The sequence below is a fragment of the Fusarium solani genome (genome assembly GCF_023522795.1).
Source record: "Fusarium solani strain SB1 chromosome Unknown bctg00000005, whole genome shotgun sequence".
NCBI lineage: Eukaryota > Fungi > Ascomycota > Sordariomycetes > Hypocreales > Nectriaceae > Fusarium > Fusarium solani.
Window position 1 is genome coordinate 2,907,081 of NW_027072153.1, and position 25,839 is coordinate 2,932,919.

Here is a 25,839-nt window from a genome sequence, read left to right on the forward strand (position 1 = left end):
CCATTTCTCACGTTCGCTCCGATTTCCCCCCAAACAGGGCCAAAACAATGGATTACTACTACAGCCGAAAGGTCAACAACCATTTGGGTACTCCACGTTACAGTAGAGGTCGATTTCATCCGAGATCAATCATCAGCTGAGATACGGCTGCCAGATCAGGTCGGTAGGGCTGGATCGTTGTTCAACATCTTACCTGCCAAGAATCCCCAGCCTTCCCCAAGCCTCAAATATATCTATTCATGTTGGAGTTTCAAGATCTCCTCAGGGCAAGATATGCTCCTCTGAACCAAGCCTTGCTCGCCTGGTTGTACGTGTGATAGGATGTGGAACTCCAAACGGTTGCAAAGCCGCTTATCAAGTATCGGCTGTCAGCCAAGGGTACACCAACTCCGCATCGTCTGCACTCCTTTACTCAGGAACATCCAAATGTTTGCATCCTTAAGCTGGCGCAGCAGTAGAGCAGACAGTGACTGCACGGCTTTCAGCAGGAGCCTAAACCCCAGCTGGCCATGGTCTCCCCACCTTACGCCCCAGAACATGCACGTTTCCGAGACAAACCTCATGATAAGAAGAGGTCTCTCAATCAAGCTGTGGCTGTGCCATCAACACAGCGAAAGAGATGGCCTTTAGAAAGACTCAAGAATCGCCACATCTCTAACCCTTGTGCTTGTGCTCTTCATCGATCCTCCCCATCCACAATGGCTGATATCGTACTCGGAACCGTCGGCGTCATCCCCGTCATCGGGGCTGCCATCGCAACGTACCGACAGCTCGACTCACGCCTCAAGGTCTTCAACAACCACTCCGAAGCCCTGGACCGTATGGCCAAGAGTCTAGACCGCAACTACACCATGTTCCAGCTCGAGTTTTACCAGCTGCTACGGTTCGCCTTCTCCGATAGGACTATCCAGCGGATGAAGACGGATCAGGGTTGCAAGGAGTGGAAGGAGTGTGAGGTGTATGAGGCACGGATGCGGAGGGGTCTTGGTGGCAGCTACAAGTCCTGCAAGATCTTGGTGGACGACATAGCTGCTGCCCTGAACAGCTTCGCCGAGAAGCTTAACACATGCGTGACAGGCGAGGAGGAAGACGTGAGGATCATCTAAAGCTGTTCGAGTCCCCCAACAGCTGACACTTGTACGACAGCAGCAGTCCAACAAGAGAAGCGAGACAATGACCAGGTTCCTGCTACGCTGCCGAGTGACACTGCTCGCTCCAGCGCTCGATGGCATCAACAGCCGGCTCCGTGAGCTTCTCCAGGAGTTGACGTCGCTTCGGGAGAAGATGGAGGCACTCAGCAGAGCTCATCCGTCAGGTGGTGCTCTGCGGCTGCTCTCGTGGGTGGTTGCTGAGAGATTTGATCGAGGTGCTGAGAAGAGCAGCGAGGGCACGGCAGCTTGATGAAGAAGTTACAGAGAGGGGGGCGTGATTTAAGAGTCCTTTAACCTCATTCTATGCCCAATCCCCTGGGTATGGAATAAGGTTGAATGACCATTTAATCATGGCCCCCTCCTTCTAGATTCTTGGATCGTAATGATGGAGAGGCTTCTAATTTGTCGGGGAGCCATGGTCGTCCAGAGGACCATGCAGGGGGCCGAGAGCGTCGGGAAGCATGCCGACTTGGGTAATACACGGAGATTCACAAAGGGGGGAGAGAAAGGCGTTAACCTGGTATTTCATATGGGTTAGAAATGGTCGTCAGGTGTTAATTGAATAGAACAATTTAATCGAGTATCAGCCCACGTGAGAAGCAAGTCAAGAGAGCCAACTCAGACTGCATTTACCCACAGGAACTAAAACTGCGTGGCTGGACGGGCGGCCGATGGATCTCTTGGCGGGCGCCCCGAGGCATTATTTTTGACCAACTGGAGAGATGACAGGGGTTTTCCTCATGTTTCAAGAATAGAAGCCAAGTGAGAAAAAAGTGGCGCTTTTAGTTAGTTCACGGATCTTGATTCGTCGAGGAGAACGTTGCACCATCTGCGGGGACATGGGTTGTTATTTTCTTTTCTTGGGTACGACGACTGTGCGTGTTGTTGATGGAACTCAACTGTTTGTAAGGATTCGTCCGTCCGTCTCCTCCGAGAGGCGAGAGAATACGGCATGGGTATGTTCAAATAAGATAGGGGCTACGAGTGACTCTCACTGTTTCTGTTGATTCCAAAGGATTGCTGACATCTACAGCATATGGCAACGACTGCGAGCTCGGAATGCTCACTCTCCGTCTCTGAATTTGTCTTGTCTGGCGTGATAACAAACCCCTGTAGCTCTCCCCTCCCCGCAGATCAGGGCTGAGTAGGAGGCTGTACAGCTTCTAAGGTTAAATCGAGGTGCGATCTGCATCCGGTGACGGGTACCTGTCTCGGATATGACGAGCACTCCCAGAGGACATGTACTAGATACAGGCGCTAGCTGAGGCTGGATTTCTAAAGTACGCGCCAGTGAATTCGCAGGCCAATCGACGAGATGAAGAGCCCATCACGGGAGACACCGTTGTGTCGAATGGCTCGAGAGCATAACGGCAGGGTTTTGCTTCCGCCGTAGTGATTCTAACAGAGGAAACTTGCCCGTCTCGTATTGTTTGAGTGTCACTCTCGCGTACCCCTCGCTACGCCTCGTAATTCTCACTCATCCCCCCATCCTTGTGCCCCCCGTATCCTCTCCCAATGCATCATCTATAAACAAGAGAGCTTACGGCCCCCAAAATGTAAGACCAGGGTTCAATGGCCTGACAGGGCTAGACGCACCTTTGGGCTTACTACCCGAGAAATCAAAAGGGAGGACGACCGCCTGCCTACTGTGTCAGCCTTCTCCCCTCACATCAGGAATACCTTCTGTCGAGTCTTACGGTCGGGGAGAGAGACGATAAACGAGTCTAATCACGAAACGTCAACTCGAATACCCTCGAAGCTCAGGGTCAAGATGCGTTCGATATTACTTTCAGCCTTGCTGCTGGCCGCGTCAGCCGTCAAGGTCCTAGGCGTCGACACATTGTTTACTCACCCGGGCACCTACGATGAAGGCGACGAAGCAATCAACAACGCCGTATACAAGGAGGGCGATACTATCCTCATCAATTGGGTGACGGACCTGAAGCAGATCACTGTTTACGTCTTCCAGCGTAACCCTAGCGACTTTTCCGGAACGACGCAGCTGGGAGAATATGTCCGAGGTAGGAGATCAAGGCACCCAACAACAGTAACATAGGTCTCACAAGAGTAGAAAACGTAACGAGCAAGAGCACTTTCTGGAAGGTCAACCTCGGCGAGGACTCGTTCAACCGCACCGTCCCCAAGGGCGAGATGCCCGTCCTGTACTTCGCCCTGTACAACCCGTCAGACGACGCCGTAAAGATCATCAAGTCGCAAGACTTCAACGTCTCCCTCTCCGACGCCGCCGAGACGTCTTCCACCACGACAAAGGGCTCCGCAGCTTCCACCATCGCCGACGGCCCCGCCAAGACGAGCTCCGAAGCCGAAGACGACGACAGCCTCTCCGCCGGTGCCGGCGCAGGTATCGCGGTCGGTGCGACGCTTGGTGTTCTCGCCCTCGCGGGAATAGGATTCTTCTTCTGGAGGAGAATGAGGAGGCCTGAGCCGCAGTATCAACAACCCCAGCAGTATCAGCAGTATCAGCAATACAACGTCCAACCACCAGACCCCAAACCCCAGCAACCGACCGAGCTGGTTGGTCACTACCATCCTCAACAACAGCAGCAGGGCCACATCTACGAGGCCCCCTAATCTTATAAGATCGCCTGCAGGAGTAATCGGTAGACAGGTTTATTGGAAAATAAGGGAGGTTTAGGGATACCCGGAGCAAAACCAAGGTATTTTATTATTATTTATTTTCTTGTGTATTTTATCTTTTTGTATTAGAGCGTGCGTATGCATTTAGGCCCAATGAGGCCATTCCCATACAATCAAGATTAGCAAATCCTCCCTTTCCCCATTCTGATATATCCGTGAACCGTTGGAACAACGGCTCCTGGCTCGGGGCTTCCCGTCGATAGGCAGTGGCGAAAACCGCTTTGAGGGTGGTCAGGCTGTGAGGGAGTCGCGCAAGCTTCTGCGCTAGACAGAAACTATTCCTTCAGCCACTTCTGGACAACTGCGTGAGATGAATATTGCCATTGGATCAACAGGCATTGGTTGGCAATAGACGCGACGGGACCAACCGAGAAGACCAGAATCAAGGGCCCAATTAACGGGAATAGCTTGCTTGTGTGTATGTCCAAGGGTCCAACCGTTCTCGGGTTGAAGCTGTGACAGGTCGAATCTTCAGGGTCTGAGTTGCATACTGAGTTGATAGTCAGGCTAATAGATAGATATATGACCCTTGCACGGCTCTACCGATGCATATACCTTCGACCTGCCCAATCTAGATACTCCCTTTAGGGGATACCAACGGCTTCTTTATCCGTGTCTCATTACAATCTTCCCCATCTTTTGGCACTTCTAGAACGATTAAACTTTTAGCAACCCAACAGCACTGAAAAAACTCCACTACGCCATGATCAAAACAGCAACCATGTCCGCAACCATCGCGTTACCCATCGCTGACGGACCGATAGACCCTGGAGAATCCCCAATTGCACCATAGGCTCGAGCAATTGCGATGCTAATATGAATACGAGCCCCGAGAACATCATATCAACCCGGGTGCCTCTGCTCTCGAGTTCTCTTCAGGCTCGACGACGACAGCAGCAATTCGGAACCATGACAGCCTTTTTCAAGCCGAGTTCAGAGACGGACGTCTCCCCGGAGCCGGTACTCAATGATGCGAATGGCGACCTTGTTACCGCGACCGAGGAGCGCAGCCTGCACCGCGGTCTCGCGGAGCGGCATCTTTCAATGCTTGGCATCGCCGGCGCCATCGGGACGGGCCTGTTTCTCGGCCTTGGCGGATCGGTGCAAACGGGCGGTCCCCTCGGCGCTCTCCTCGGCTACGCGACCGTCGGCCTCGTCGTGTGCGCCGTGCAGTTTGCCCTCGGAGAGGTTGCGGCGCTCCTCCCCGTGACGGGTGCCTTTGTCCGACATGCAGAGTTTCTGGTAGATCCGGCTTGGGGATTCGCAATCGGTTGGAACCTCGTCTACGGAAATGTTCTATCTGTTCCCTCCGAAATCACGGCCATCTGCGTGCTGTTCGAGTTCTGGACCGACATCAACCCCTCCGTCTTCATCGTCATCTTCATCATCCTAACCGCAGCAGTCGGCCTCGCCTTTATCCGCGTCTTTGGAGAAGTCGAATTCTGGTTCGCCATACTCAAGATCCTACTCGTCGTCTTCCTCATCATCCTGGGTCTGGTCATCAACCTCGGAGGGGTTCCAGGAACCCCTCGCATCGGCTTCAGATACTGGAAGGACCCCGGTCCGTTTGTCGAGCACATCGCCACGGGGAACTGGGGCAAGTTTCTCGGATACTGGTCCGTCATGACGAGCGCCGTCTTCTCGTTTGCGGGTGTAGAGTCCATCGCCATGGCTGCTGCCGAGACGAGGAACCCTGCAAAGGCCATCCCCAAGGCTTGCAAGAATGTCTTTATCCGCATCATCGTCTTTTACATCCTGGCCATTCTCATCGTCGGTATGCTGGTCCCGAGCAACGATGAGCGTCTTAACGACTCGTCTGGACAAGCGGCTCAGAGTCCCTTCGTTATCGCCGCGTCTGCTGCTGGTATCCCCGCCATCCCATCCGTCGTCAACGCCGTTGTCATCACCTCTGCCTGGTCAGCGTCGAATCAAAGTCTTCTTGCCGGTACTCGTGTCTTGTACGGTCTAGCCCTCAAGCGTCAGGCACCTCAGATCTTTCTCCGAACGACTTCGTGGGGCACTCCCTACGTGTGTGTGCTCTTCTTTACCGCTTTCATGTTCCTCAGCTTCATGAGTCTCTCGAATGGAGCCATGACTGTCTTTTGGTGGCTCGTCGACCTGACTGCTGCTGGAGTTCTTGTCTCCTGGTCGGCCATCCTCCTGAACCATATCAGACTGCGACTCGCCATGAAGAAGCAGGGCATCCCCATTACCAGCTTACCTTGGCACAACTCATGGACTCGTAAGTTCCCACTACCCAGATACTTAACGTGTTGCATTCTCTAACATCAGCAGCCTATTCCTCCATTGTTGCCCTCTGCATGTGCTTGATCATCCTCTTCACTGGCGGCTTCTCAGTCTTTACAAAGGGCAACTGGGACCCTGTTGGCTTTGTATCATCCTACTTGTGAGTGCCACGCACCATTTTATACCCATGATCTGATTGCTAACGATCTGGCAGAGATATCCCGCTCGTTATATGTGCATACCTCATCTGGAAGTTTGTCAAGAAGACAAAGATTGTGTCCTTATCCGAGATACCCCTTCAAGATGCGATTAAAAAGTCAGAACATGACAGAGCCGCGGAGGTATAGACCCGGCCGTGGGAATGCCATCCATAGAGTAGAGCATTGTTACAATGAATTAGAAGTTCAAATCACGTCTCGATCCTGGCTCACCTCCTACAACGCGAGTGAGATGTAGGAGTGCCTCTCCATCATCTCAACTCCAACCGACCAGTAGCTCAACCACATGACTATACCACTTGAACCGACAAGCAAACGGTTCACTCAATTCATTCAATTATTCTATGGTGACGAAGAGGGATGGGCATCCCTCAAGAAGCCGCCTTGGTCAAAGATGGTCGCCTCTTAGACATGCAGGAGTGAGGTGAGCTCAGAGTATCAAGGATCATGTTACAGTCTCGCCTTCTCTTCCCTTGTAGCTCATCGACGATGAAATACTATAAATCCGATCCTTCTTCATATATGTCCCACATAATCTTGCTCATCCTGGTTTGATGGTCAGGAAGATGGCAGACAGAGGCTGCAATAGGGGATAGAACATGCAAGTCTGCCCCCAAGCTATGGATACAGGTCACAGAAGCCATCTCATAAGAGCTAAAGAATATAGATACTCGATATCAGCTATTTTTAGGCTGTGGAGGCGCCTGTCCCCCAAGACTCTGCCGAAGGGTATGCGATTGCCTCAAGTACACCGAGAAGAGAGGAACAAAGACCACCGACTCTGTTTATCAGATCCAAGCACTCCAAGTTTCCAATGTTCTCTTGGTCGACACTCTCTTTGAGACGAAACCTAGCATCACCTTGGGTCAACTCGTGGCCAACTTGGCCAACTTGTGGTCAAGAACAGTGCCACCTTGGCACTATCTGTGGCCACTCTATGTCCAAGTTGACGTTGCCTTGGATCAGCCCCAGGCAAAGTCCTATAACATGCACAACACCCAGTAGCATTCGTCCCTTCCTGTCCCTCTGCTGGAAGGTCAGAACTCATCCAAACTCACGATCCACGGGCAGATCGTTAGCCTCGTCCATTATACAGCTGGAACCATGCTACAATTCTAGCACCCCAGCCCAGGGTTGTTATACCAGTCCTCACATTGTCTAAACTATGTTGCTTGGCCGGCGGCCGAGGACTCTTCTGGACACGTTGAAACCGCATATCATAGTCCCAAGAAGGGCTTTAAGAGCTCAAGTACTTCTATGAAGAGCCACACAACTTCTTCATATCACGAAGTACGGGCATCTTAAGGTTGATGTTCCCTCCAGCAACCAACACTGTCATCGAATACAACAACTTGACACTCATGTCGAACGACAACATGTGGTTCTCAAACACTGTAATCACATGAGAACCAGGCACCCATTCATTAGATAAACCCTTTTCCAACTCGTAAAGATGCTTCGGCTTGGTTCAACTTGCCAAACTCTACCCGCTTGGCAAGGTCGGTTGCCATCAGCCAAGTCAAGCATCTAGAGGGATAACCCTCTCCTATGAATGAAGGGGCATCTTAGAGAGATCGGCCCTCTGGAATTCAGTGTTTGATGAGAGCTTGGGTAGGAGACTCCCTTGGACACTATCCTCGAGCAGGAGATCCCCCTAGAATAGAGTGTTCCTACGATCTTAGACAGAAGATGCCCCTTGAATACTGGCTTCAAGAAGACATGTCCCCTGAGCCCAGTGTCCAAGGTACGTCAAGCACCAAGAACACACAGACTTCCGGTCAAACCAGCAAGCACAAGGCTTCTAGGTTTAGAAACACCATCGATGAAACTTCCCAAAGGTCCCTCGCTCTACGAGAGTTCAAGTTCAGCTCAAAGCCAAACACACTGCAGCCATCACGGCAGTTCCACAAGGTTACAACGTGTCCAATCTCTAACCATAACCTTTTCTTTCAAAACATATGCGACGTCGCATCTGCCCGGAAACGCTGACCCGGTATCTCGGTCCTGGGAATCAAGCAACCCTCAATGTTTAGTCCAAGCCACCCAAAAGATAATCTTCAGCTTTGTAATTGAACCTCTTCGGAAATAATTATCCATGATAAAATAACGATAAACAAAGAGAACATGACTAGCCAGAGAGGTTGACTTGATGCTGTGATGACGCTCCCAATGGTTCAAACGTCATGACCAACAATCTGTCTTGACTCGCACAACACTAAAACCATTCTCCCTCCCCCGCCGTGCCGCGATACTCTCCTAGTGAAAAAGCCGCCCCATGCGGCCGGGCTGCCACGCGCAGGGCCGAGAACACCAGATCCGCGGTTTCCCCCACCTACGTCAAGATGGTGTGGTCAAGAGAAAAGCAATTCTGCGGAATGTTGTTTTTCGTTCGGTGATATTCCTGTTTTTGCTTCTTACCGTTGAGAAGAAGGAATCAAGTCTTTGACGTTATCGTGCATTTGAGAAAGCCTTCAAGGTTAGTTTGACAGCAAGCCCTGTGGCAGCATGATTCCCGGCGCCATCCGACGATATTGGCTTAGTTAGTTTAGTCACAGCTCGGACCGAGTCCATGGTAAAAAGGTCCCTTTGCTTTCCGTAGGGTTACGGAACTGGGAAAGTTTGGGAGAAGAGACGGGCCTCCAGGGGTGGTGGGTGTGTTGGTGAGTGTCTGCGACACTCATGCTAAACAAAGAAATCTGCGACACTGGGGGACATTCTAAAAGTTCAGCCGTAGATGGACAAGACCAAAAACCCATCCTCCTTGGCAAGAAATCTCCCCCAACCCAACTCGCTTCCCCCTCCGTCAGACCACGGGAGACTGTGCCGCTCACCCACATGCGACGCCGCCCGCCCCGAACTGTGATCGGCACGCTCCAGACCCAAGCATCACCCCCCGGGAGATGAAATGGGCGTCCATTTTGGCGAGATTAGACTCAGAGTTTCTCGCTAAAGAGACAGAAGGACCTCGTGGCACCCCGTGCGGGATGGATGATCGATATTGACAGCCCCGGACATGCGGATTCAATAAAAGTCGCATTCGAAGGGTTCAGGAATGTTAGCTATCCGTTGAAAATAGTGTTTTTGAAAGCATTCCAATGCCCTCTCAGAATCAGGTCATTTCATAGAAGAAGCATTTTCGCTTGCAGTTTCAGCCATGGGCGAAACGCTGGTTCCGTCCATCGTTGCATGCGTGTTGCAGCGGTGAGCCAAGAAAAAGCGCCTGGCAGTTAGACTATTCATTTTTTTTTAACTTGTTTTTTTCTTCTTCGTTGTAGAGCGGAGAGAATCACTAGCTTGTTCTCCGGCAGAGGAATCGTTCCATTCTCCATGCCTGTCTGTCTCACAAGCCGCCTTCATACTAGACGTATCTATCTTGGAGAGAGACAACTACAACGACAAGAGCAACATCAACGGTCGACGATCCTAACCTCATGTGTATGTTTCGACTGGTCACCTGCAGAAACTCGACCTTGCTTGGCTGAGAATAGCTTCTTTTTCCTTAATAAAGACTTATCATTCAATATCACCTTGTCAACACCATCTTGTCCTGGTCACCAACACCAACACCAACACCAGAACCGTCACACTTCCCGCGGTCCATCGCCCCAATGATCGTCTCCGTCCCATCACGCTACCCTCCTCGAGCCCGCCTCACCTTTTTCACTCTCCCGGCTTCCGGCTCTCCTGATTCGTTTTGAGGTCTCTCCACTCCTCCATCTTGTTCATTCCAGACACACAATGCCGTTCGCCCTGCTCCACCCCCTGACCCCATTGGCCGCCACGTTTCCGCCTTGTTTTTGTGACCCTGTCCAACCAATCTCGTGAGCCAAGACTAGCATCTGCAGTAGCTTCCTCATTCTTTTTTTCCCGCGTTATTATCGCTTTGCTTTTTTCTTGTCTCTGCAGCTTCTGTGACGGGGGCCAATCCTGCAGATGCCGTAGCGTGACGCACCAGGATGGAGCACACCGTCGACGATGCCGTGATCCTAGACGATGAGTTCAGGAGTCGTGCATCATTAGACGCATCCTCATCGAGGCGCTACTGGGAGAAGGTGGTGCTGCCAGTTCCCGCCGCCGGTGATTCCGCGTCTTGGTGTTTCACTCCCCGGGCTGTGTACTGTAGACTTGTTTGAATCTGTGACGCCAACATCGAGGCCTCTACATCACCGCCATGTACATGTCGGCATGTATCTGTGCCTGTTCACGAGTCAAGTTTCACCAAGTTAAGGCCAGCCATTGAAGTGAGGTATCTCAAAGTCGTTGTTTGTCATTCATTTGGTTGATCGGCAGATGCACTGTTCTCTGCAGTGCGAGGTGCCGTCTTTCCCTCAGCTCAGCTCAGTAAAACGTATTTGCTTGCTTTGCTTTGCGCCATCTTTTGCGCAAAATGCTTTGGCTATCGAGCCATGTTCCTCTTCTCTAATCTCGATCGACCCTTGCCATTTTTCTTCTTCCCGTCGCGGAAACGAAAAAGCAAAACATTGTTCCATCCCCATCTTCTTCCCCCATCCGTCATCAAATAAGAAAAGTGAATGTAGAAAATAAGAAAAAGGTATCTTTGATCCAGACCAAGTGAATGTCTCGGCCATTCTTCCGTCTCTATCGAAAGAGGGCGCCTCCAGATGATGAAAGTAGTGAAAAAAGTGGTGAGAAATTAGAAAGACATAGTCGTTTCCGTATCAGGCGTTCGTTGCGTCCCAGGAGGAATATTTTCCAGAAAAAGGGCCTTCCCAAGACAGAAGAGTATAAATCGCCGGGTACAAGACAAACAAAGGCGGGAAGGGGGAATCAACAACTCCATCTCCAAGAAATCTCTTTGCAAAAACAACAGAGTGCCACCCCGTACAAGATTCGCTGCGCCAGACTTTCATGCTTCTACAAGAATTTGACATCTTGCCCTTCCTCATAAATTTCCTCAAGAAAATACAAAAACTCCTCGCTTTTTCGAAAAAGGTGTTTTCCAAAAGTGTTAAAATAGACATAGAAAAAAGTGTAAACCAAACAAGATCTGGTGTCCAAAAGATACAGGGTCGAAAAGAACCAGTCCCGGACTCTCATTTCGTTGGGTCGTTAAACGTTGTTTTTGGTTGGCGTAATCCTTGCACGGCTTTTGGGGTGTTTTTGGTGCATCCAAGTATGTAAAGGAGTCCCTGGGGATGGTAATGTGTTGCCAAGGGTCGATATTAAATGTCGAGTAATGTCCAAGGGAACCTGAAGAATCAAACAAGGGGGGTCCGGGGCTTGTTGGTGTTGGGCCTCGGGGGGTATCTCATCCAGTTTGTGTAAGGGGCGGCTGCGTCGATGCTCAGTCAGACAAAATCATTGTCTTGATGACGAGATCTAATAGCAGCCTTGGAACGTAGGCATAAAGGGGACCTGCTGGTGGAAGGGTATGTGGTGCTGCAGGATGGGCACATGTTGAACGTATTTTACCATATCCCAGATAGGGAAGTAGGATTTGTGTTGTTGGCAAGGAGCCTGGATAGGAACGGGAGCCTGGATAGGTACAGGGACCGGCTGGCAGAGCATGGGCTGAGGGGGAATGGCCACCGGCACCTGCACGGGGACGGGAACAGGCCCAGAGTACTTCTGGGGCACGAACTCCTGGCTGTGGTAGATGAGCTGGTGTTCCTTGGGCTCCTCGGGGTCGAAAGCGTGGGGTGCATACTCCGGGGGAGTCTGCGGCATCTGGCGTTCCTGGTCGAAGTCGTCGTCCAGGTCGTCAATGGTAGAGCCGCTCGATGTGAGCGAGCCCTCATCGTCAGAGGATGAAGCCGGCGACAGAGGCGAGTCATAGTCGTAGTCGTCGATGATGGCATCCTCGGTAGAAACGTATTCGGTGGTGTGGTCTGGTGAGGCCGGTGGTGTCGGGGGAGAGACGGCCGGCATGGTAAACCTAGAGCAGGCCATGATCCTGGTTCGGAGCTCGTTGAGAGTGATCCGCTGCTCAGGGTTGGGTTCGAAGATCCGTCCCAGAATTTCGTTCAGTTCATCCGAGAGTGGGAGGATCGTCTTCAGGAAGTCCTTGGATCCGGCATAGGCCCGGTAGGTGGAGTCCTGGAAGGAAGCTTGTTTCCATGGGTTGCGTCCACAGGTGAGGTTGACGAGGATAACTCCAAGGCTCCAGACATCATTGGGGGCGCACATGTAGTAGGGCTTCCTAGCAGAGGGGTCCAGGCATTCTGAAGGAGGGGGAGGAATGTTAGTTGTCTGAAAGGTGAAGGGCATCAAGGGGGTCAAAGGGGTCAAATCAGTTCGAAGGGGAGGAAAGATATGTACCTGGACTCATGTAGAATGTTGAACCGCATCCGTAGTCCTCGGATCGATCATCTGAAGTGGCAAGGCCAAAGTCGGCCAGCTTGACAGTGTCTCCACGGTCTGTTACCAAGATGTTCTCCGGCTTGAGGTCCCGATGGTAGATTCCCAGGTTGTGGCAGTGCTCCACGGCATCCAGGATCTGGAGGAAAATGTTCCTGGACAGTTCATCCTTACCAACATATTGACCACGTTCAGTAATATTCAGGAAGAGATCGCCCTCGGGGCAATACTCGAGAATAACGTAGATGCAGTCGGGATCATTCACAATCTTGAGCATCTGTACCACGTTGGCGTGGTTGGATGCCTTCCAGTGAAGACGGATCTCTCGTTGTTGGTAGGCAAACTGGCGGGGCTCCAATTGGGTTCCATCGGCGTTGAACTTGCTTAGGCACTTGACGGCGTATTTACCTCCGGTCTTGAGGTCGACAGCGAGGTAGACAACGCCATACGCGCCAGTTCCCAGGATCTCAGTCAGCTGCAGAGTGCCCTCGAGCACCCGGCCTAGCCTCTCCTCCGGAGCAAGTGGCCGTGTTGGGTAGTGTCGCGGCACGGCAAAGGGTTGTTGGATGGTGCACTTGGGGTTGTCGAAACCAGGCGACGCCGGAGGGGTTTGGTAACCGAAGATGGCATGGTGCTGCATTGTTATCTGTTGATATCTAACAAGTCCTAGAACTGGGGAGTGGTGGTCCTGGGGCCAGAGATATATCCAAACGGGAGAGAGACAGAGAGAAAAGGAAAAAGCATAAAAGAGGATTCTCCAACGGCCAGAAAAGGATCCTGATCCAAAGTCCAACGGGTTGAGTTTAGCTCCTGCGGGTTGTTGTTGCGGGTTGTTGTTGTTGCGTGGTTGTTGTCGTGGGTTGTCCCGATGGCCGAATCAACGGGTCGAGATAGGCAGGGAGGCAAAAGAGGTGTTGAGTCTTTGGCCTGTCGCCTTCCAAGGAAAGTCGGTAGGTTGTCGTGGGAGGATGGCAGAGAAGAGGGTTTGACGGGACCGAGGAGGGCGACAAGAGGACCTAGTGGTCACGTCTGCGAGAGCAGGGCCGGTGATGGAAGAAGGAAGTCGGAAGGAATGTCGTGAAAGTGGTGATGGAGGTCCCTCTCAAGCTAGATCCGGGAAGAGGCCAGTATAACAGCTCGCGCAGGATGAACGAGGCGGACGAGCGACACACACCAAGGCAGAGTACGTACCCAGCCGCAAGCCTCAGGCTTAGGATTGCGTGGATCACCCACACCAAGGGGGATCCACCGGCTTCATCAGACCCTGGTCGGCTTGGAGAGATTAATGACATGGGGCCCTGTCTTGGCCTCGTTGTGCGTTAATGCTCTGCTCCGTCTATTCTTGTCGAGCGAGGCGTGGAGCCGGAGGGGGGCGCCATGTACGTACTGCTTCAAGGTTCGCCTGGGATGCGGCGTGCTGGGGCGTCGACTAGCTCGACAGGGATGGCGCCTTGGTGACGCTGAGCAATATACGAAGAGGCAAGGATCGTTAGCTCTGACACAACGAAATAAAGTGGTCCGCCGTGTGGTCCTCTGTGTCACTGCCTCCCCAGAGGCCAGACCTCCTCTCATGCTGCCCCCCTCTCTCAGGCTCTCAGCACTAACGCCATCCATCGACCCACTGCCAGGCCACCCATCCTCATCCAGTCAGAGGCATCGATGGGGCTGCTGCTGGCTGGCAGATCGCTGGCGACCTGCCTGGGCGGAGTGGTCGGGTGCGTGTGCATGTTTGTGTGCACTGGGCTCTGTGGGCGCCCATCCGTCGGTACGCTCTGTGTGCGCTGTGTGCTCTGCTGACACCCCTTCCCTCTCACTGTCTCCCCAGTGAGTGCCTGTGTTGCGTGTCCTTCCCGCTTCCCTCTCCACCGTCGGGCGAATCGTCATAATCGACAGCCCCGTGACGGATCACAGTTTGGCTCAGCAGCCCGCACCCGCACCCCAAGCCCGCGCCCAGCTTCAGACTTTGCCTCCGTCTGTGACTGACCTGTCCGCCCCGGCCGGCGCGGCGAGGACGAGGCGAAGGAGGCGGCAGAGAGGAGAGCCTACTCGGAGGTCGGCGTTGGACGAGACGAGACACACACGTTCGTTCTTTGTCTTTGATGGCCACACACAGAGTTTGAGTGGAGTCAAGTCCGGCGGTGCTTTCGTTTCGTACTACACATGCTTTTTGCCCGACCACTGGTCCCGCGAGAAGCTGCGCAGCTGGAACGGAGCTGCAAACCTTGGCTGGAATCCTCGATCGAACAGAAGGAAACCGGTCGTGCAGCGAGCGATTGGCTCGTGGCAACCACAGGCAGGCGTCTGTGGCGCTTCGCCGACGTGTTTGCGGAAAGGAATGCATGAAGTCATGGAGTTGGGGACCATGCTGAGACCCTTCTGCATCTTTTCTGCGTGCAGTGCAGCATTCGTGCCTCAGGATGTTATCGAGCGCTCCTCTCTTTGGCTTCTTCGATCCAACCAGCCTCTCTCCTGCTGCACAAAGTGCCTCGTCGAGTCGCCCGCAAGGGGGGCTGAAAGGTGAACTGGCACCACTGCTGCAGCTGCCGATCACTACGGCAAATGGGCCGCCCATCCAGCGAGCACCAACGAGACGACGACGGGTCGGCAGCATGCATCTCTGTTCTGGGGCTAGAGCGCCTGCTGTAGGCGGATAGGCGCTGGCCAGGTCTGGGTGTCAAATGTGTGCTCGTCTTGTCTTACTCTGGCACGCGGTCCAGGAAAAATAGAGACACCAGTACAAAGGCATCACTGTATGCCTGCCCCAAATGAGCCCTATTCATGATAAAGAATCTCGAGTAATTTCTAGAGCATTTCTAGAGTACTGGTTCTTGGGGTTGTAATCTTTTCCTAAATTTTTTATACTTCAGCGGAATATTTCGTCGCAAAGTAGGAGTATTTCCCAAGAGTTAAGAGGTACTCTGCCCTTCTGGTGTCTCATTTTTTCTTGGACCGCATGTCTGGCCTCGTTCAGGTGCAAGTTGTGCAGGGCACAGCCAGGACAGATCGACATGTCAAGAAAGCACCTGAGTGGCTGGATCCCGCACCCAGTTCGTTTTTGATGTTGAGTTGGTTCAACCAGTGCCGGGCCAGCTTTGAGCTGTGATTGGTGCAAGCCGGAGATGATATCTAACTGCGATGTGTATCATTTCGCCTTTGTCAAGGCTGACAAGGAAGGATTTGCGCCTCTGTGAAGCAACTGTACGTTTCACTCGTAAGCGAAGTCGTGTTTGTGTGCTATGTGTGTGCTCTGCGTTGTAGGCGGCAACGTGAGGCTGTCCAAGACCCAGCACAGAGATCTCATCAATCAAACAGACGCCTGTGAAAAGAACGATATGTAGCCCTTGTCTAACACTGGAGCGAGGCCAGCCATCCATCTGGTATCCATATGGCTTGTCTCTGCACGTATCCTTCTGACGTTTCCTCAGAAGGCCTCAAACGTGGTGTCAAGTCATTGCTGAAGGGAAACGGTGGCAGGGCAGGCCGACCCGGACGGCTACTGGACGCATGCCGGCATGGGCGACGCAGACCCTGGACCATGGGATTGCTCGAAGCAGACGGGTGCAGAACTGGTGTTGTTCTGATTGGGGTGACCATCCCGGTGTCCAACATGCTGACAACCCTGCCACGACAGCATCCAGTACAACCCCAGCGGTCCCCGAACTCTTGTCGACGATGCATCTCACCGCGAGGGCGAGGCCGTGTGTGTGTCTGTGCCCCCTGTTTGCGAGAGCTGCGTGTGAGCGTGGACAGTCGACGTGCCCCTTGGACAGGCCACGACAGGCCACGACGGGCCGGGTGGGACAAGTGAGGCTGTCAACAAGAAACGGGTTGCAGAGGAGGCGTCCAATCATGGGCGGTCCTGGGCAGAGGGAATGCGCCCGTTGTCGTCCACTTTGCTGTCACGCTGCAATCTGGTCGCCCGTTGAAGGCATGGACATGATCCTGATCCTGATGCTAATTCTGGTGATGGGTTGAGGGCGAGGATGAATCAATGTGTTGCTTGTTGTTAGTTCATTCACCTGCCCTTTGCCAGGAGGTGCCTCGCCTCCATGCGCATTCCATGACGGCTAGAGCCCCAGATCCGAGCCTTGACAGCTAGGGAGTCAAGTTGAACTCACAGGGCATGCCAATTGGAGCGTGTCTGTTATTGACATTCGCTCTGTCCTCATGAGCAAGTGACTCTGCCTGCTGTCTCTGCTTCATCCGTCGGCCTCAGCCACGTATGTATTCCGCCGCGTGATGGATGTTATGACCTTGAAAAGACAAGTTGGCAAAGGACATGTTGGGTGAAGCTCTCATTGTCGTCCTTCTCAAGCCTTGTCTCACTCGTGCCGCTACCCTATTCCATGTCAAAAGCCGCTGTCAACAGCGAGATCCCCCGGAATACCCCATCTCGCCCACTGAACTGTCGCTAAAAACGGGGACGAGACAATGTCCCATTACTGGCAGATGCCAGACAGACGCTGGGGAACGGGTCATGATGCGAGAAATGCATGTCGCTGGGCTGCGATGGGGGAGAGAGGCCCCTGGTCTCAGCGATAGCCTGGCATGTTTTGCGCCTGGAGAAAAGGGCGGTCTGGCTTGTCTCGCTGCTGTTGCTCAACTTGACCGTGATGTTCTCAAGATGCCCATGCATGGATGGCATGTCAAATCACGGGTGGGTCTAGGCCGCGTTGAGACTAGCGTCAAGATCTCGTTCTCCCTTCCTTCCAACTGTCTTGCTTGAGCTTCGTGTTCGCAACAACACAGACCAGCGAATAAACAATAGTTTCAAGAAGAACCTCCACCTGACGAGCATCGATACAGAATGGAGAACGGTTGACGGCAAGTCGCTTGATCCCTACAGTACGAATGCAGCCAGGCCAGGTCTTGCCTTGGGTGCCATGCGATGGCGCCCCCCATGGCGCTGCCGTCCAGCAGGGATATCCCCTGGAATCGACCCATTCTCGCCGCCCTTGCCAAGGCCCTTCCAGGGCGTCGAGGCAGATGAGCGAGCACTGATTCCTCTGATGCCAGAGTGCCTCACTAAGGAACCCGTCTCGAATCTCCCCCAAGCGGCCAGTCTGGGGCGTCGATCATACACTCTAGCTGAGGCACGGCGCTCGCTCCAGACATTGCTCAGGACTGTCAGGAGGATCCATTTCACACTTCCCGCCTTTGACGATGGATACTACGTACTCTACAGTGTTCCTTACACTTATCACACCCGCTAAGCAAATCGACGAGGTCCAAGCAGCCCGCCAAACACGGGACAGATTCATCCAGTTCATGCATGAGCTGATTCTGGGCAGCTGGCTCTGACCGAAACCTGCTCTCCGTGACTTGACCGGCGGTGACCGTCACGGCTCTCACCTTTCTCCTGCACGGGAAGCACATCAAGCCGTTCTGATTCGACATGCCGCCCGTTATGCTTGGCCGATCCATCGGGGGCCGGAACTAGACTTGTCGACGTGCCACTATTGGTTGTGACTCGCATCAAGGACATGACAACTCGGGATAGTCGTTGATGATCCAGGAAAGAGGTGCAGATGCAAGCTCTCGAGCTGGTGGCATATCGGTCCAATAGGAAATATCCTCAACCTTGCCGTCACGCACTCACTTACAAGACGCACAACCGTCGATAGCTCCGAGTCATGATCGTGCGTCAATGCCCGCAGTGTGAGCAGCGAAAGACGTCAGCCGGCACTGGGGAAGCACCGTTCGCACGGCACAAGACCCAAGCCTCAACAGCTCGATCGGGAGATGGTCAGATAAAACAGGCACGGCGATGGACGGCGTCGCAGAGCGCACCATCACGTCCCCGCCAGGGCCACCTCCCCGGAGCCATGGCTGCGGTTGTTGAGTTATCACCAAGGCAGGGCTCCAATAGGGAGCAGAGACTGCTAGCATGACACCAGCTTTGAACACAGAATCGCCTGCTTCCCCCCGACCATTAGGCGTTTCTAGCCAGATCAAGCGATCCTTGCGTCTCGGCTGGGGATCTTGCAGAGGAAACAACCCGTAGTCGTTGAGCTTGGACTTGTCAGTGGTCCGAGGGGAGCAGGCAGGAATCCAGACTCGGCAGCAACAGGCTCACCGTCTTGTTCTGTCTTGGTCACTTCATGCACCTGGATCGAGAGGGCAACCTTCTTGCATTCAATTCGCCCACCGTCTTAAACGTCGAACGCAACAGCTGGGATGTCCCGGGACGTTTCGAGATGGGCCGATCGAGGTCGATGGCAGAGCAGATTCACCGCCAAAGGCAGGATGTCCGGGGCCTTCCTTACGTAGCGGTTCGACGCAAGGGAGGACAATGCAACAGCGATTGGAGAGCCAGGGACATGATACTACACCATCCATCACGGGACGATGGAGCCACGGCGGCATGCGGAACCCCGCTGCCAGCCAGAGTCAAACCAAACCATTGTCTGGCTCAGCGCAGATCTCGCTCGCCCGCTATCAATCTCATTTGGCGTTTCGCCACTTGACGGCATGTCATGGCGCCGGACGGCGATCAGCCATGGCTCGCTTGACCGTGGACCACATGTTCGTCGCATGGACTCTGGGCGTTGTGGTCCCCTACGCAGAAAACGCACTCGCCGTGGCCGAAGTCTAAATCAGCCAGGCAGGCGCAGAGTCGAGACCCCTCAACGGCGCAGGAGGCGAATCGGGCTGCCTGGATTGAGGACTAAGCAGTGGCCAGGCCGGTGTGGTAGGGGCGGCGACGATTGGATTGGGTGGTGTAGAACTGGCGGGATGACATCCGCGGCGCCTCGAGGGCTCCAACTGACGGGCGGGACAGTGTGTGTGTGATGGTGGATGGATGATTTGCATCGAGAGCTTTCTTCAGCCGAAGATCTCTTGGTTCCTTCTTGGACGAGGTGGTTGGTTGGTGGACAGCCAGGAGACGTCTGCAGCATCAGATTCGTGGGACGATCCAAGCAGACCCAACGTCACTTCGACTCTCTTTTGCCCTTCCTAGATGTCAAACCACCGTCTCAGCCTCAGGGATCCGGGGGACCAAGTACCGACAATAGCCTGCGCCCGGGCATGGGCATGGAGGGAGTGTCATGTGTTTCCACGCGAGCGCAGAGTTTGTCCGGGCACGAGGACGGCAGACAGATTCGGCCGTCTCCTGATCCGTCACCCGGTGTTGCTGCAGCAAGTGGAGATGCCGTCACGGAGCGGGGCCGGGCAGGACACGGAGGCCCGGTGACGGCTACCCTGTACGGATAACTCGATGATGCTGGATTGGCCTTTACTGACTGGTTAGGCCCAGGAGCCGGAGTTCTACTGCCGTTGAGCTTGATATCACGATATGGGTGACGAGTCCAGTTCTACAGTGGATCAACTCGCCTTGAGTTTCTTTGATCGGCTATTCAGACGGGTGAGACACTCAACAAAGTCGTGAATAACATCACGATCCCGGGACTGGCCCAGCACGATCAGTCATCGGAGCCAACCAGAGTCGAAACTACCCTACTTCATCCACCAGTGAGCGACTACGGACAAACTCAATGTCAAACACCAAGGACCCAAAGGTCGTCATGGCATAGCATGCCCGAGACAAGACGAAACCACCAAGGCGAGAAGGACGCACACGGCAGCATGATCGCCAAACCAAGTCATGATGAACCTGGTTCCTGGAAAGGGTTCGGGCCTCGCTGGATGAGCAGGCACCCCAGCGAACCAATGCCCTCAGTGACGCCGATCCTGACGACACACAAAGACCTCCCCAGTCAAGTCGTTCATATCATCCGATCGCTTCCCTTTGCCACGCCCGTCATCAATGTCTTGCCCTGCCTCGCACGTATCGCCCACAGGCCCCTTCGTCCCGCCCCCTGCCTCTCGAACAATTCCCCCAGGGCTTCCATCTCACTCACCGTTTCTGCTGCGCCCAATTGAGGATCCCTCTATCGCAGCCCAACAAGTGAGGCTGAGACTAAACTAAGCGACCGAGCGACCCCCCGTTCTTTGCTTTTTCCCTCGCTCGAACTCCACCGTTGACTCTGCTGGGGCCCGGGATGACACGGACGGGCCAAAGTTGCTCGTGCTGGGGGATGATCCATGGAGCAAGCAAGCAAGGCAAGGCAAGCCCTGGCGCTGTGATGTGATCGTCCGCCCTGAGGAGAACCCAAGGTTCGCAATTTCAATCTGACGGGGGTCACCGCAAGTTGCAGGATTGTTACAGGTGTGTATGAGACACGATGTCGCTCATTACCACCTGCTTACCAACAGCAACAACGGGCGCTCTGAATGAGAAGGCACACACAAATCGTCTCGTCTGTCTGCACATCATCACCTTGAGCAAAAAAAAAAAGAAAAAGAAAACCCCACATTTCCGGCTTCACCTTGTGGTTGGCACGACTGCTTGCCAGCACAGCACATTTAAGGTGGACCGTCCAACCCGCGAGGGTAATATCGCCGTGCAGGACCTGAAGATCGCTGCAAAAATGAACAAGCCAAGTTCTCGGCCCTGACGATTGGCAATCCCTCAGTGACGTGAATTTCTTGCTCATTCAATATTAAGGGATTGATCGCCAACGCCCCCTCGTGTTGCGCAGGACGAGATCTTCGCCTTCCACGTTGGGGAGGTTGACCTCATCATCGACAAATGATCCATGACATGACATGCGGTGATGGGCAATTCAAACCTGGATCCTCAAGTCACACCCGTCAATCTCTTTTGATAACCGGGCCTCCTGGTCTTGCCTTGCCTTGCAATTCACCGACGACAAACGTGTCCCGGTTCTCGTCGCTTGTTCACCCGTGACACAAGTCCGCCGCGTCCTCTCCGAGACAGCAGGGCTACACTGCTGTCCTCCCTCTAAAGCTGTCGTCCAACGGCGGATCCTGAGGAATACAGGCTTACACAGCTGTTCAAGATCTCGTCTTGTGCAACAGTGACTCCTCCGTGTGGCAAACGTCCAAACATCAAAAAGTTCCTCCTTATTGATCCTCGCCACGTTACGCCCCCCGGTTCTTGCATCCACTCACTCACCCAACATCCCCATCATCACCAGGCGCGCGGCTGGAGGCACTTCTGACTCCCCTTCACATGTCCACACGTCGAGGCAACAGGGAATTCTCTCTCGCCCGGCTTTGCAGCAACGTCTCGGCGTAGACCAACGCTCGTCTGCCTTGTCTGCCTATTCCCCACGTTCACGAGGAAGGCCAAGGCAACCGCGCCACCCCGTCCGTCGTTCCTGGAAGCGTTTTTCTGTCCTCAGCCAACGGGTTCCTCCGTAGAAGCCGGGCGTTCGGACGTGCCGGGCGTGTGTCGAGGCTGACCCGATGTTTGATATTCAATCGCCGATTCAGACCGAGACAATATGAGATCAAAGACCGTCCCTTGCCGTGAACCACCACACAGATCGGCTCGAGATCATGTGGACAGACCTTGCACCTTCTAGCCTGCTTCCAAGTCTAGAACCTCCCTTCGGTTCAACTGCAAGACATGAGGCAAATATGTGAGACATAACGAGGCATGACATAAACGGCGGCGACACCTTTCAGAGAGCACTGACCAAGTTGTAATCATTCACTTGTGAACCAAAGAGCCTCCCTTTGTTCGTCTAATATTCTAGCCAAGTCTACCCACCCAATCTTTGTTTTCCTACGATCCACATGTTTTACAATCGACTTCTCCAAAACAAGCCGTCTTCGTTATTCACGGTTCCCATCTGCTTCACCGCCGTACATGCCCCGCTCGCGAGGTAAAGAAGGGATGGCGGAGCGCATCCGCAGGTTTGATCCTCTTGTCCGGGTTGAGCGTGAGACAGTGCTCAAGGAGGTCGATGAAATGGTTCAGATCCCTAGTCTCGGCGTCGTTCATCCCTCCCGAGGCGGCCATGAGCCTCGTCCGCAGGTCGCGTGTGGGTTTCACCACAGCCATGGTCCGAACGGTAGTCTGTAAGCGCGACATATGTTAGCCACTGAATCCTAGCAAACAACAACAACAAGCTTTCTAAATCGAGAAGTGACAGGAACCATGTGGGTGGGAATGAGGACAATGGCTGAGCGCTTGGACTGAACCTTAGCAGCCGTTGAAACCTGCATGCAAGGGATGGAATGCTCATCGTGGCTGACGCTGAGAGGGAGTCCGATGTACCGAGACAAGAGGCTGACGATGCATGCGGCCGGATCAGAGACCTCGAAAGGATCATGATGCGTCTTGTCAACACGGCCAGCCATCTCATCTCGTCCCATCCATCCCTGACAGTAGTCATCGCCCGCAAGGAGTTCTAGATCCTAGATCCAACAGCCTCCAATGTCTCTCGATCCATCGACCGTTGGATGGATGGCTGACCAAGACTCATGGTGACGCTTCCCCACACGGACTGGGCGCTTCCGACTGCAAGGGGAGCCAAGCGCTTACGCCCACAGAGCTCCATAGCAAACGGCCCCCAAGCATGGATGTTTGCAAAAATAGAAGAGACATTGCGTGTAAAGACATGGCCGCTTCAAGCATGGCCTAGTGGCGCTTGGGAATGGATGTAAGGGGTAGGAATGGCAAAAACAACAACATGCGTGCATGCATGGGGAGCGAATCGAAATCATAACGTACCTTTCCGAGAACCTTGTCACGCTCGACGCTGATGAATTGGCCCTTGTCGTCAAAATGAACACCCGACAGTTGACCTCGCTTGAACAGTTTCGGGGTGAACCTGCCTCGGATCTCCATAATGGCCTTGAGCATCTGGTTGTTGCTGTCTCCGGTGAACAGGATCTTGCCTGTGTACAACTCGTACAGGGTGCAGCCGATGGACCACATATCGACCGAGTAGTCGTAAGGGATTCCCAAAATAATCTCTGGCGCTCGATAGAAACGACTGACAAGGTATGGCGTAATGTCCATATGCGCCGTTGCTGCGTCAGACTTGTCGATGGCTGTTCCCAAGTCACAGATCTTGAGCACGTTGCGGCTCTCGTTCACCTACTCAAGTCAGCATCATGTCCACTGAAATCAGTCAGGATAACTTACCAGAATGTTGTCGGGCTTGAGATCAGCATGGATGATGCTGCACTTCCGCATATGTGCCAGAGCAACAAAGATCTGGTACGCATACGCCCGCGTCGCCCCGAGGTTGATGCCCACGTTATTTCCAAACTTGCGCAGCACCTCTCGCAGGTTCATGCTCAAGTTCTCAAACACCATGCACAGATGGCCCTTGTAGTCGAACTGGCGCTCAAACTTGATGATGTGCTTTCGATTCTCAGGGTCGGCGTCGTTGAGCTTCTCGAGGATGGCAATCTCAGTGTAGCCACCCTTTCGGAGGGCGTCGTTGTTACGCATCATCTTGATGGCGACAAGCTGCTTCGTGGTAATGTCGACAGCCCGGGCCACGCCCGAGAACATGCCCCTTCCTAGTGCAGATTGAATCTGATATCGACCGTTCAGGACCTCACCGATACGAATCTTGTAATATCCGTCCTTGTCGTCGCCTTCGAGAATACCTCCCTTGACAACAGCCTGAACATCAGGAGCTGCACCATCGCCCTGTGCGGGTGCCAGAGGTTCCACGGGCTTTGTTGCGTACTTGTCCTCGTCAAAGTCTTCGGCAAACATGTCAAAGTCGCCGTCATCGTCTTCATCGGCAGCCTTTTCAGACGGCTTTTCCTGGGCTTCTTCTCGTGGTTGTTCGGCTGCAATAGGATGATGCTCACCATGAAGTACGACGTGTCCATGTTTAAGTTCACCTCGTCGTTCATCCTCTTGCATGTCCCCGGTTGGGTCATAATCAGCCGCAGAGGGACCGTCCTCGTCATCTAGTTGGGCCTTTCCATGAGTGTTCATCAACTCCTTGTCATCGAGGAGGTTGATACCGCCGGGTGATGGTTCATCATGAGACCCGGGTGAGCGTGGTGACGCTAGGTCTGTAACATTGGTTAGTCGAATTCCCTTACTGGAACATGTTGACATACTCGATCGGGGAGTGCGAGGACTGGCAAGTTCTGACTGCGTTCTCATGGGCGTGTCGGGCAAAGTCGATGCGGGAGATGATGCGCGGGCCTTGTTCGCCGCAGCACCCACGGCATGAAGGAGAAGAGGAGTCGCCGAGCTGGACTTGGCCAGGATCTCCTCTCGCCGCTTGCGTCGTCGCTCGATCTCGGCCTCTTCGTCAATGGGCTCAGGCTCCTCGTAGTCAGGCTCCGGTTCGGGCTTCCGTTCGGGTTCCGGCTGAGCCAGGGGCTGCCTATTCGCAAGGTTGGCACCGTGCTGCGACTCGGACAACACTTCAACGCACCTCTGGGAACTCCGGGAGGGGCCATTTCCATTTGAAAGGCCTTTGTCTGGTTTAGCATCGTGTCGCTGGGCGCGTGAAGCCTCTCCTACAGTCGTCCTCTTGGACACAGAACCGCCATTCCGCGAGCCGCGGTCGTCATCATACTTGAGCTCTCCGGATGCGTCATCTCGACGATCGTACTGGCCTTCTCTCATGAAGCGGTCGAACCTGCCCCTGTCGGCGCGGCGGGATCGATGGGGAGAGCGGCTCCTGTTTCGCGGGCGCTTGTTCGCATACCAGTCCCGATCCTTGTCGCGATAGTGATCTCGTTCCCGACTCCGGTCGCGGCCATCGTAGCTGTAATTGGATGCGCGTGATGCAGGTCGGTCGAGGTCGTCGTACAGGCCGCGAGGCCTTCGATTATCGTCGCGTCGAGAGTCCTCGTAGTGAGAGCGATAGTGTCCCGAGTCATGCCTCGAACCGTAATAGTCTCGGTCCCTCTCCCTTTCCCTGTCGTCGTAGGGTCGCTTGGAACCACGGGGCGAGTTGCTTCGTCGCGAGGTGTTGCTTTGCCTGGAAGCCGAGTCGTGGTCCGGAGTCGAAAGTCTACTTTTTTGTCTGTCTTGACGGTCAACACTGCTTCGTCCAGTGTGCTGCAGTGAAGTTGCCTTCAAATCTTCAGCGCCATTCTCGATGATCTCGCCTTCATCCGAACTCGACGCCATGATGCTGAGTTTCGGCTGTTGGAACAAGGACGAGCAGAGCAGAACAGTGTCAGCGAAGAGGACTGAGAAGAGCACAGTGCAATGGGAAAAGAGCCCAACCGGATCAATAGGTAGTGACTCGTACAGGCTCAATATCGTTGGGGGTGGCTTGAGGGGGAAATGGAGCCGGAGCGTAGTCCAGACGAGAGGCGACTGAGTATATAGGATCTGGTGGTATAAAGCTCCTCCTCTGAATGAGGGCTATCGGATCGAATCAGGTGATGTGAAGCCTGGATGATTGTACCGTGTCGTTAGGCCTGGGATATGTTGCTCATCT

General features: G+C 53.8%; 7 protein-coding genes across 7 annotated transcripts; 5 read left to right on the plus strand and 2 right to left on the minus strand.

The window, feature by feature from the left end:
• Positions 1 to 698: 698 nt before the first annotated feature.
• Positions 699 to 1,401, plus strand: MRS44_009369 (uncharacterized protein; the record flags this gene model as incomplete). The annotated part of the gene is made up of 2 exons (XM_046271697.1): positions 699 to 1,091; positions 1,153 to 1,401. The coding sequence occupies 2 exons, from the start codon at positions 699 to 701 to the stop codon at positions 1,399 to 1,401; spliced, it is 642 nt and encodes a 213-aa protein (XP_046125414.1).
• Positions 1,402 to 2,922: 1,521 nt separating this feature from the next.
• MRS44_009370 (uncharacterized protein) lies at positions 2,923 to 3,743 on the plus strand (the record flags this gene model as incomplete). Its single annotated transcript, XM_065621266.1, has 2 exons — positions 2,923 to 3,172; positions 3,223 to 3,743. 2 exons carry the CDS (start codon positions 2,923 to 2,925, stop codon positions 3,741 to 3,743), a joined length of 771 nt encoding a protein of 256 aa, XP_065477338.1.
• An 882-nt stretch (positions 3,744 to 4,625) lies between these two features.
• MRS44_009371 (uncharacterized protein) lies at positions 4,626 to 6,403 on the plus strand (the record flags this gene model as incomplete). The annotated part of the gene is made up of 3 exons (XM_065621267.1): positions 4,626 to 6,051; positions 6,102 to 6,216; positions 6,271 to 6,403. The coding sequence occupies 3 exons, from the start codon at positions 4,626 to 4,628 to the stop codon at positions 6,401 to 6,403; spliced, it is 1,674 nt and encodes a 557-aa protein (XP_065477339.1).
• A 5,211-nt stretch (positions 6,404 to 11,614) lies between these two features.
• On the minus strand, positions 11,615 to 13,232 carry MRS44_009372 (uncharacterized protein; the record flags this gene model as incomplete). The annotated part of the gene is made up of 2 exons (XM_046267903.2): positions 11,615 to 12,456; positions 12,554 to 13,232. 2 exons carry the CDS (start codon positions 13,230 to 13,232, stop codon positions 11,615 to 11,617), a joined length of 1,521 nt encoding a protein of 506 aa, XP_046125410.1.
• A 3,840-nt stretch (positions 13,233 to 17,072) lies between these two features.
• Positions 17,073 to 17,805, plus strand: MRS44_009373 (uncharacterized protein; the record flags this gene model as incomplete). Its single annotated transcript, XM_065621268.1, has 2 exons — positions 17,073 to 17,249; positions 17,320 to 17,805. The coding sequence occupies 2 exons, from the start codon at positions 17,073 to 17,075 to the stop codon at positions 17,803 to 17,805; spliced, it is 663 nt and encodes a 220-aa protein (XP_065477340.1).
• Positions 17,806 to 18,884: 1,079 nt separating this feature from the next.
• On the plus strand, positions 18,885 to 19,187 carry MRS44_009374 (uncharacterized protein; the record flags this gene model as incomplete). Its single annotated transcript, XM_065621269.1, has 1 exon — positions 18,885 to 19,187. The coding sequence occupies one exon, from the start codon at positions 18,885 to 18,887 to the stop codon at positions 19,185 to 19,187; it is 303 nt and encodes a 100-aa protein (XP_065477341.1).
• Positions 19,188 to 22,513: 3,326 nt separating this feature from the next.
• On the minus strand, positions 22,514 to 25,523 carry MRS44_009375 (uncharacterized protein; the record flags this gene model as incomplete). The annotated part of the gene is made up of 4 exons (XM_065621270.1): positions 22,514 to 22,822; positions 23,139 to 23,507; positions 23,556 to 24,448; positions 24,497 to 25,523. 4 exons carry the CDS (start codon positions 25,521 to 25,523, stop codon positions 22,514 to 22,516), a joined length of 2,598 nt encoding a protein of 865 aa, XP_065477342.1.
• Between the last annotated feature and the right edge of the window lie 316 nt (positions 25,524 to 25,839).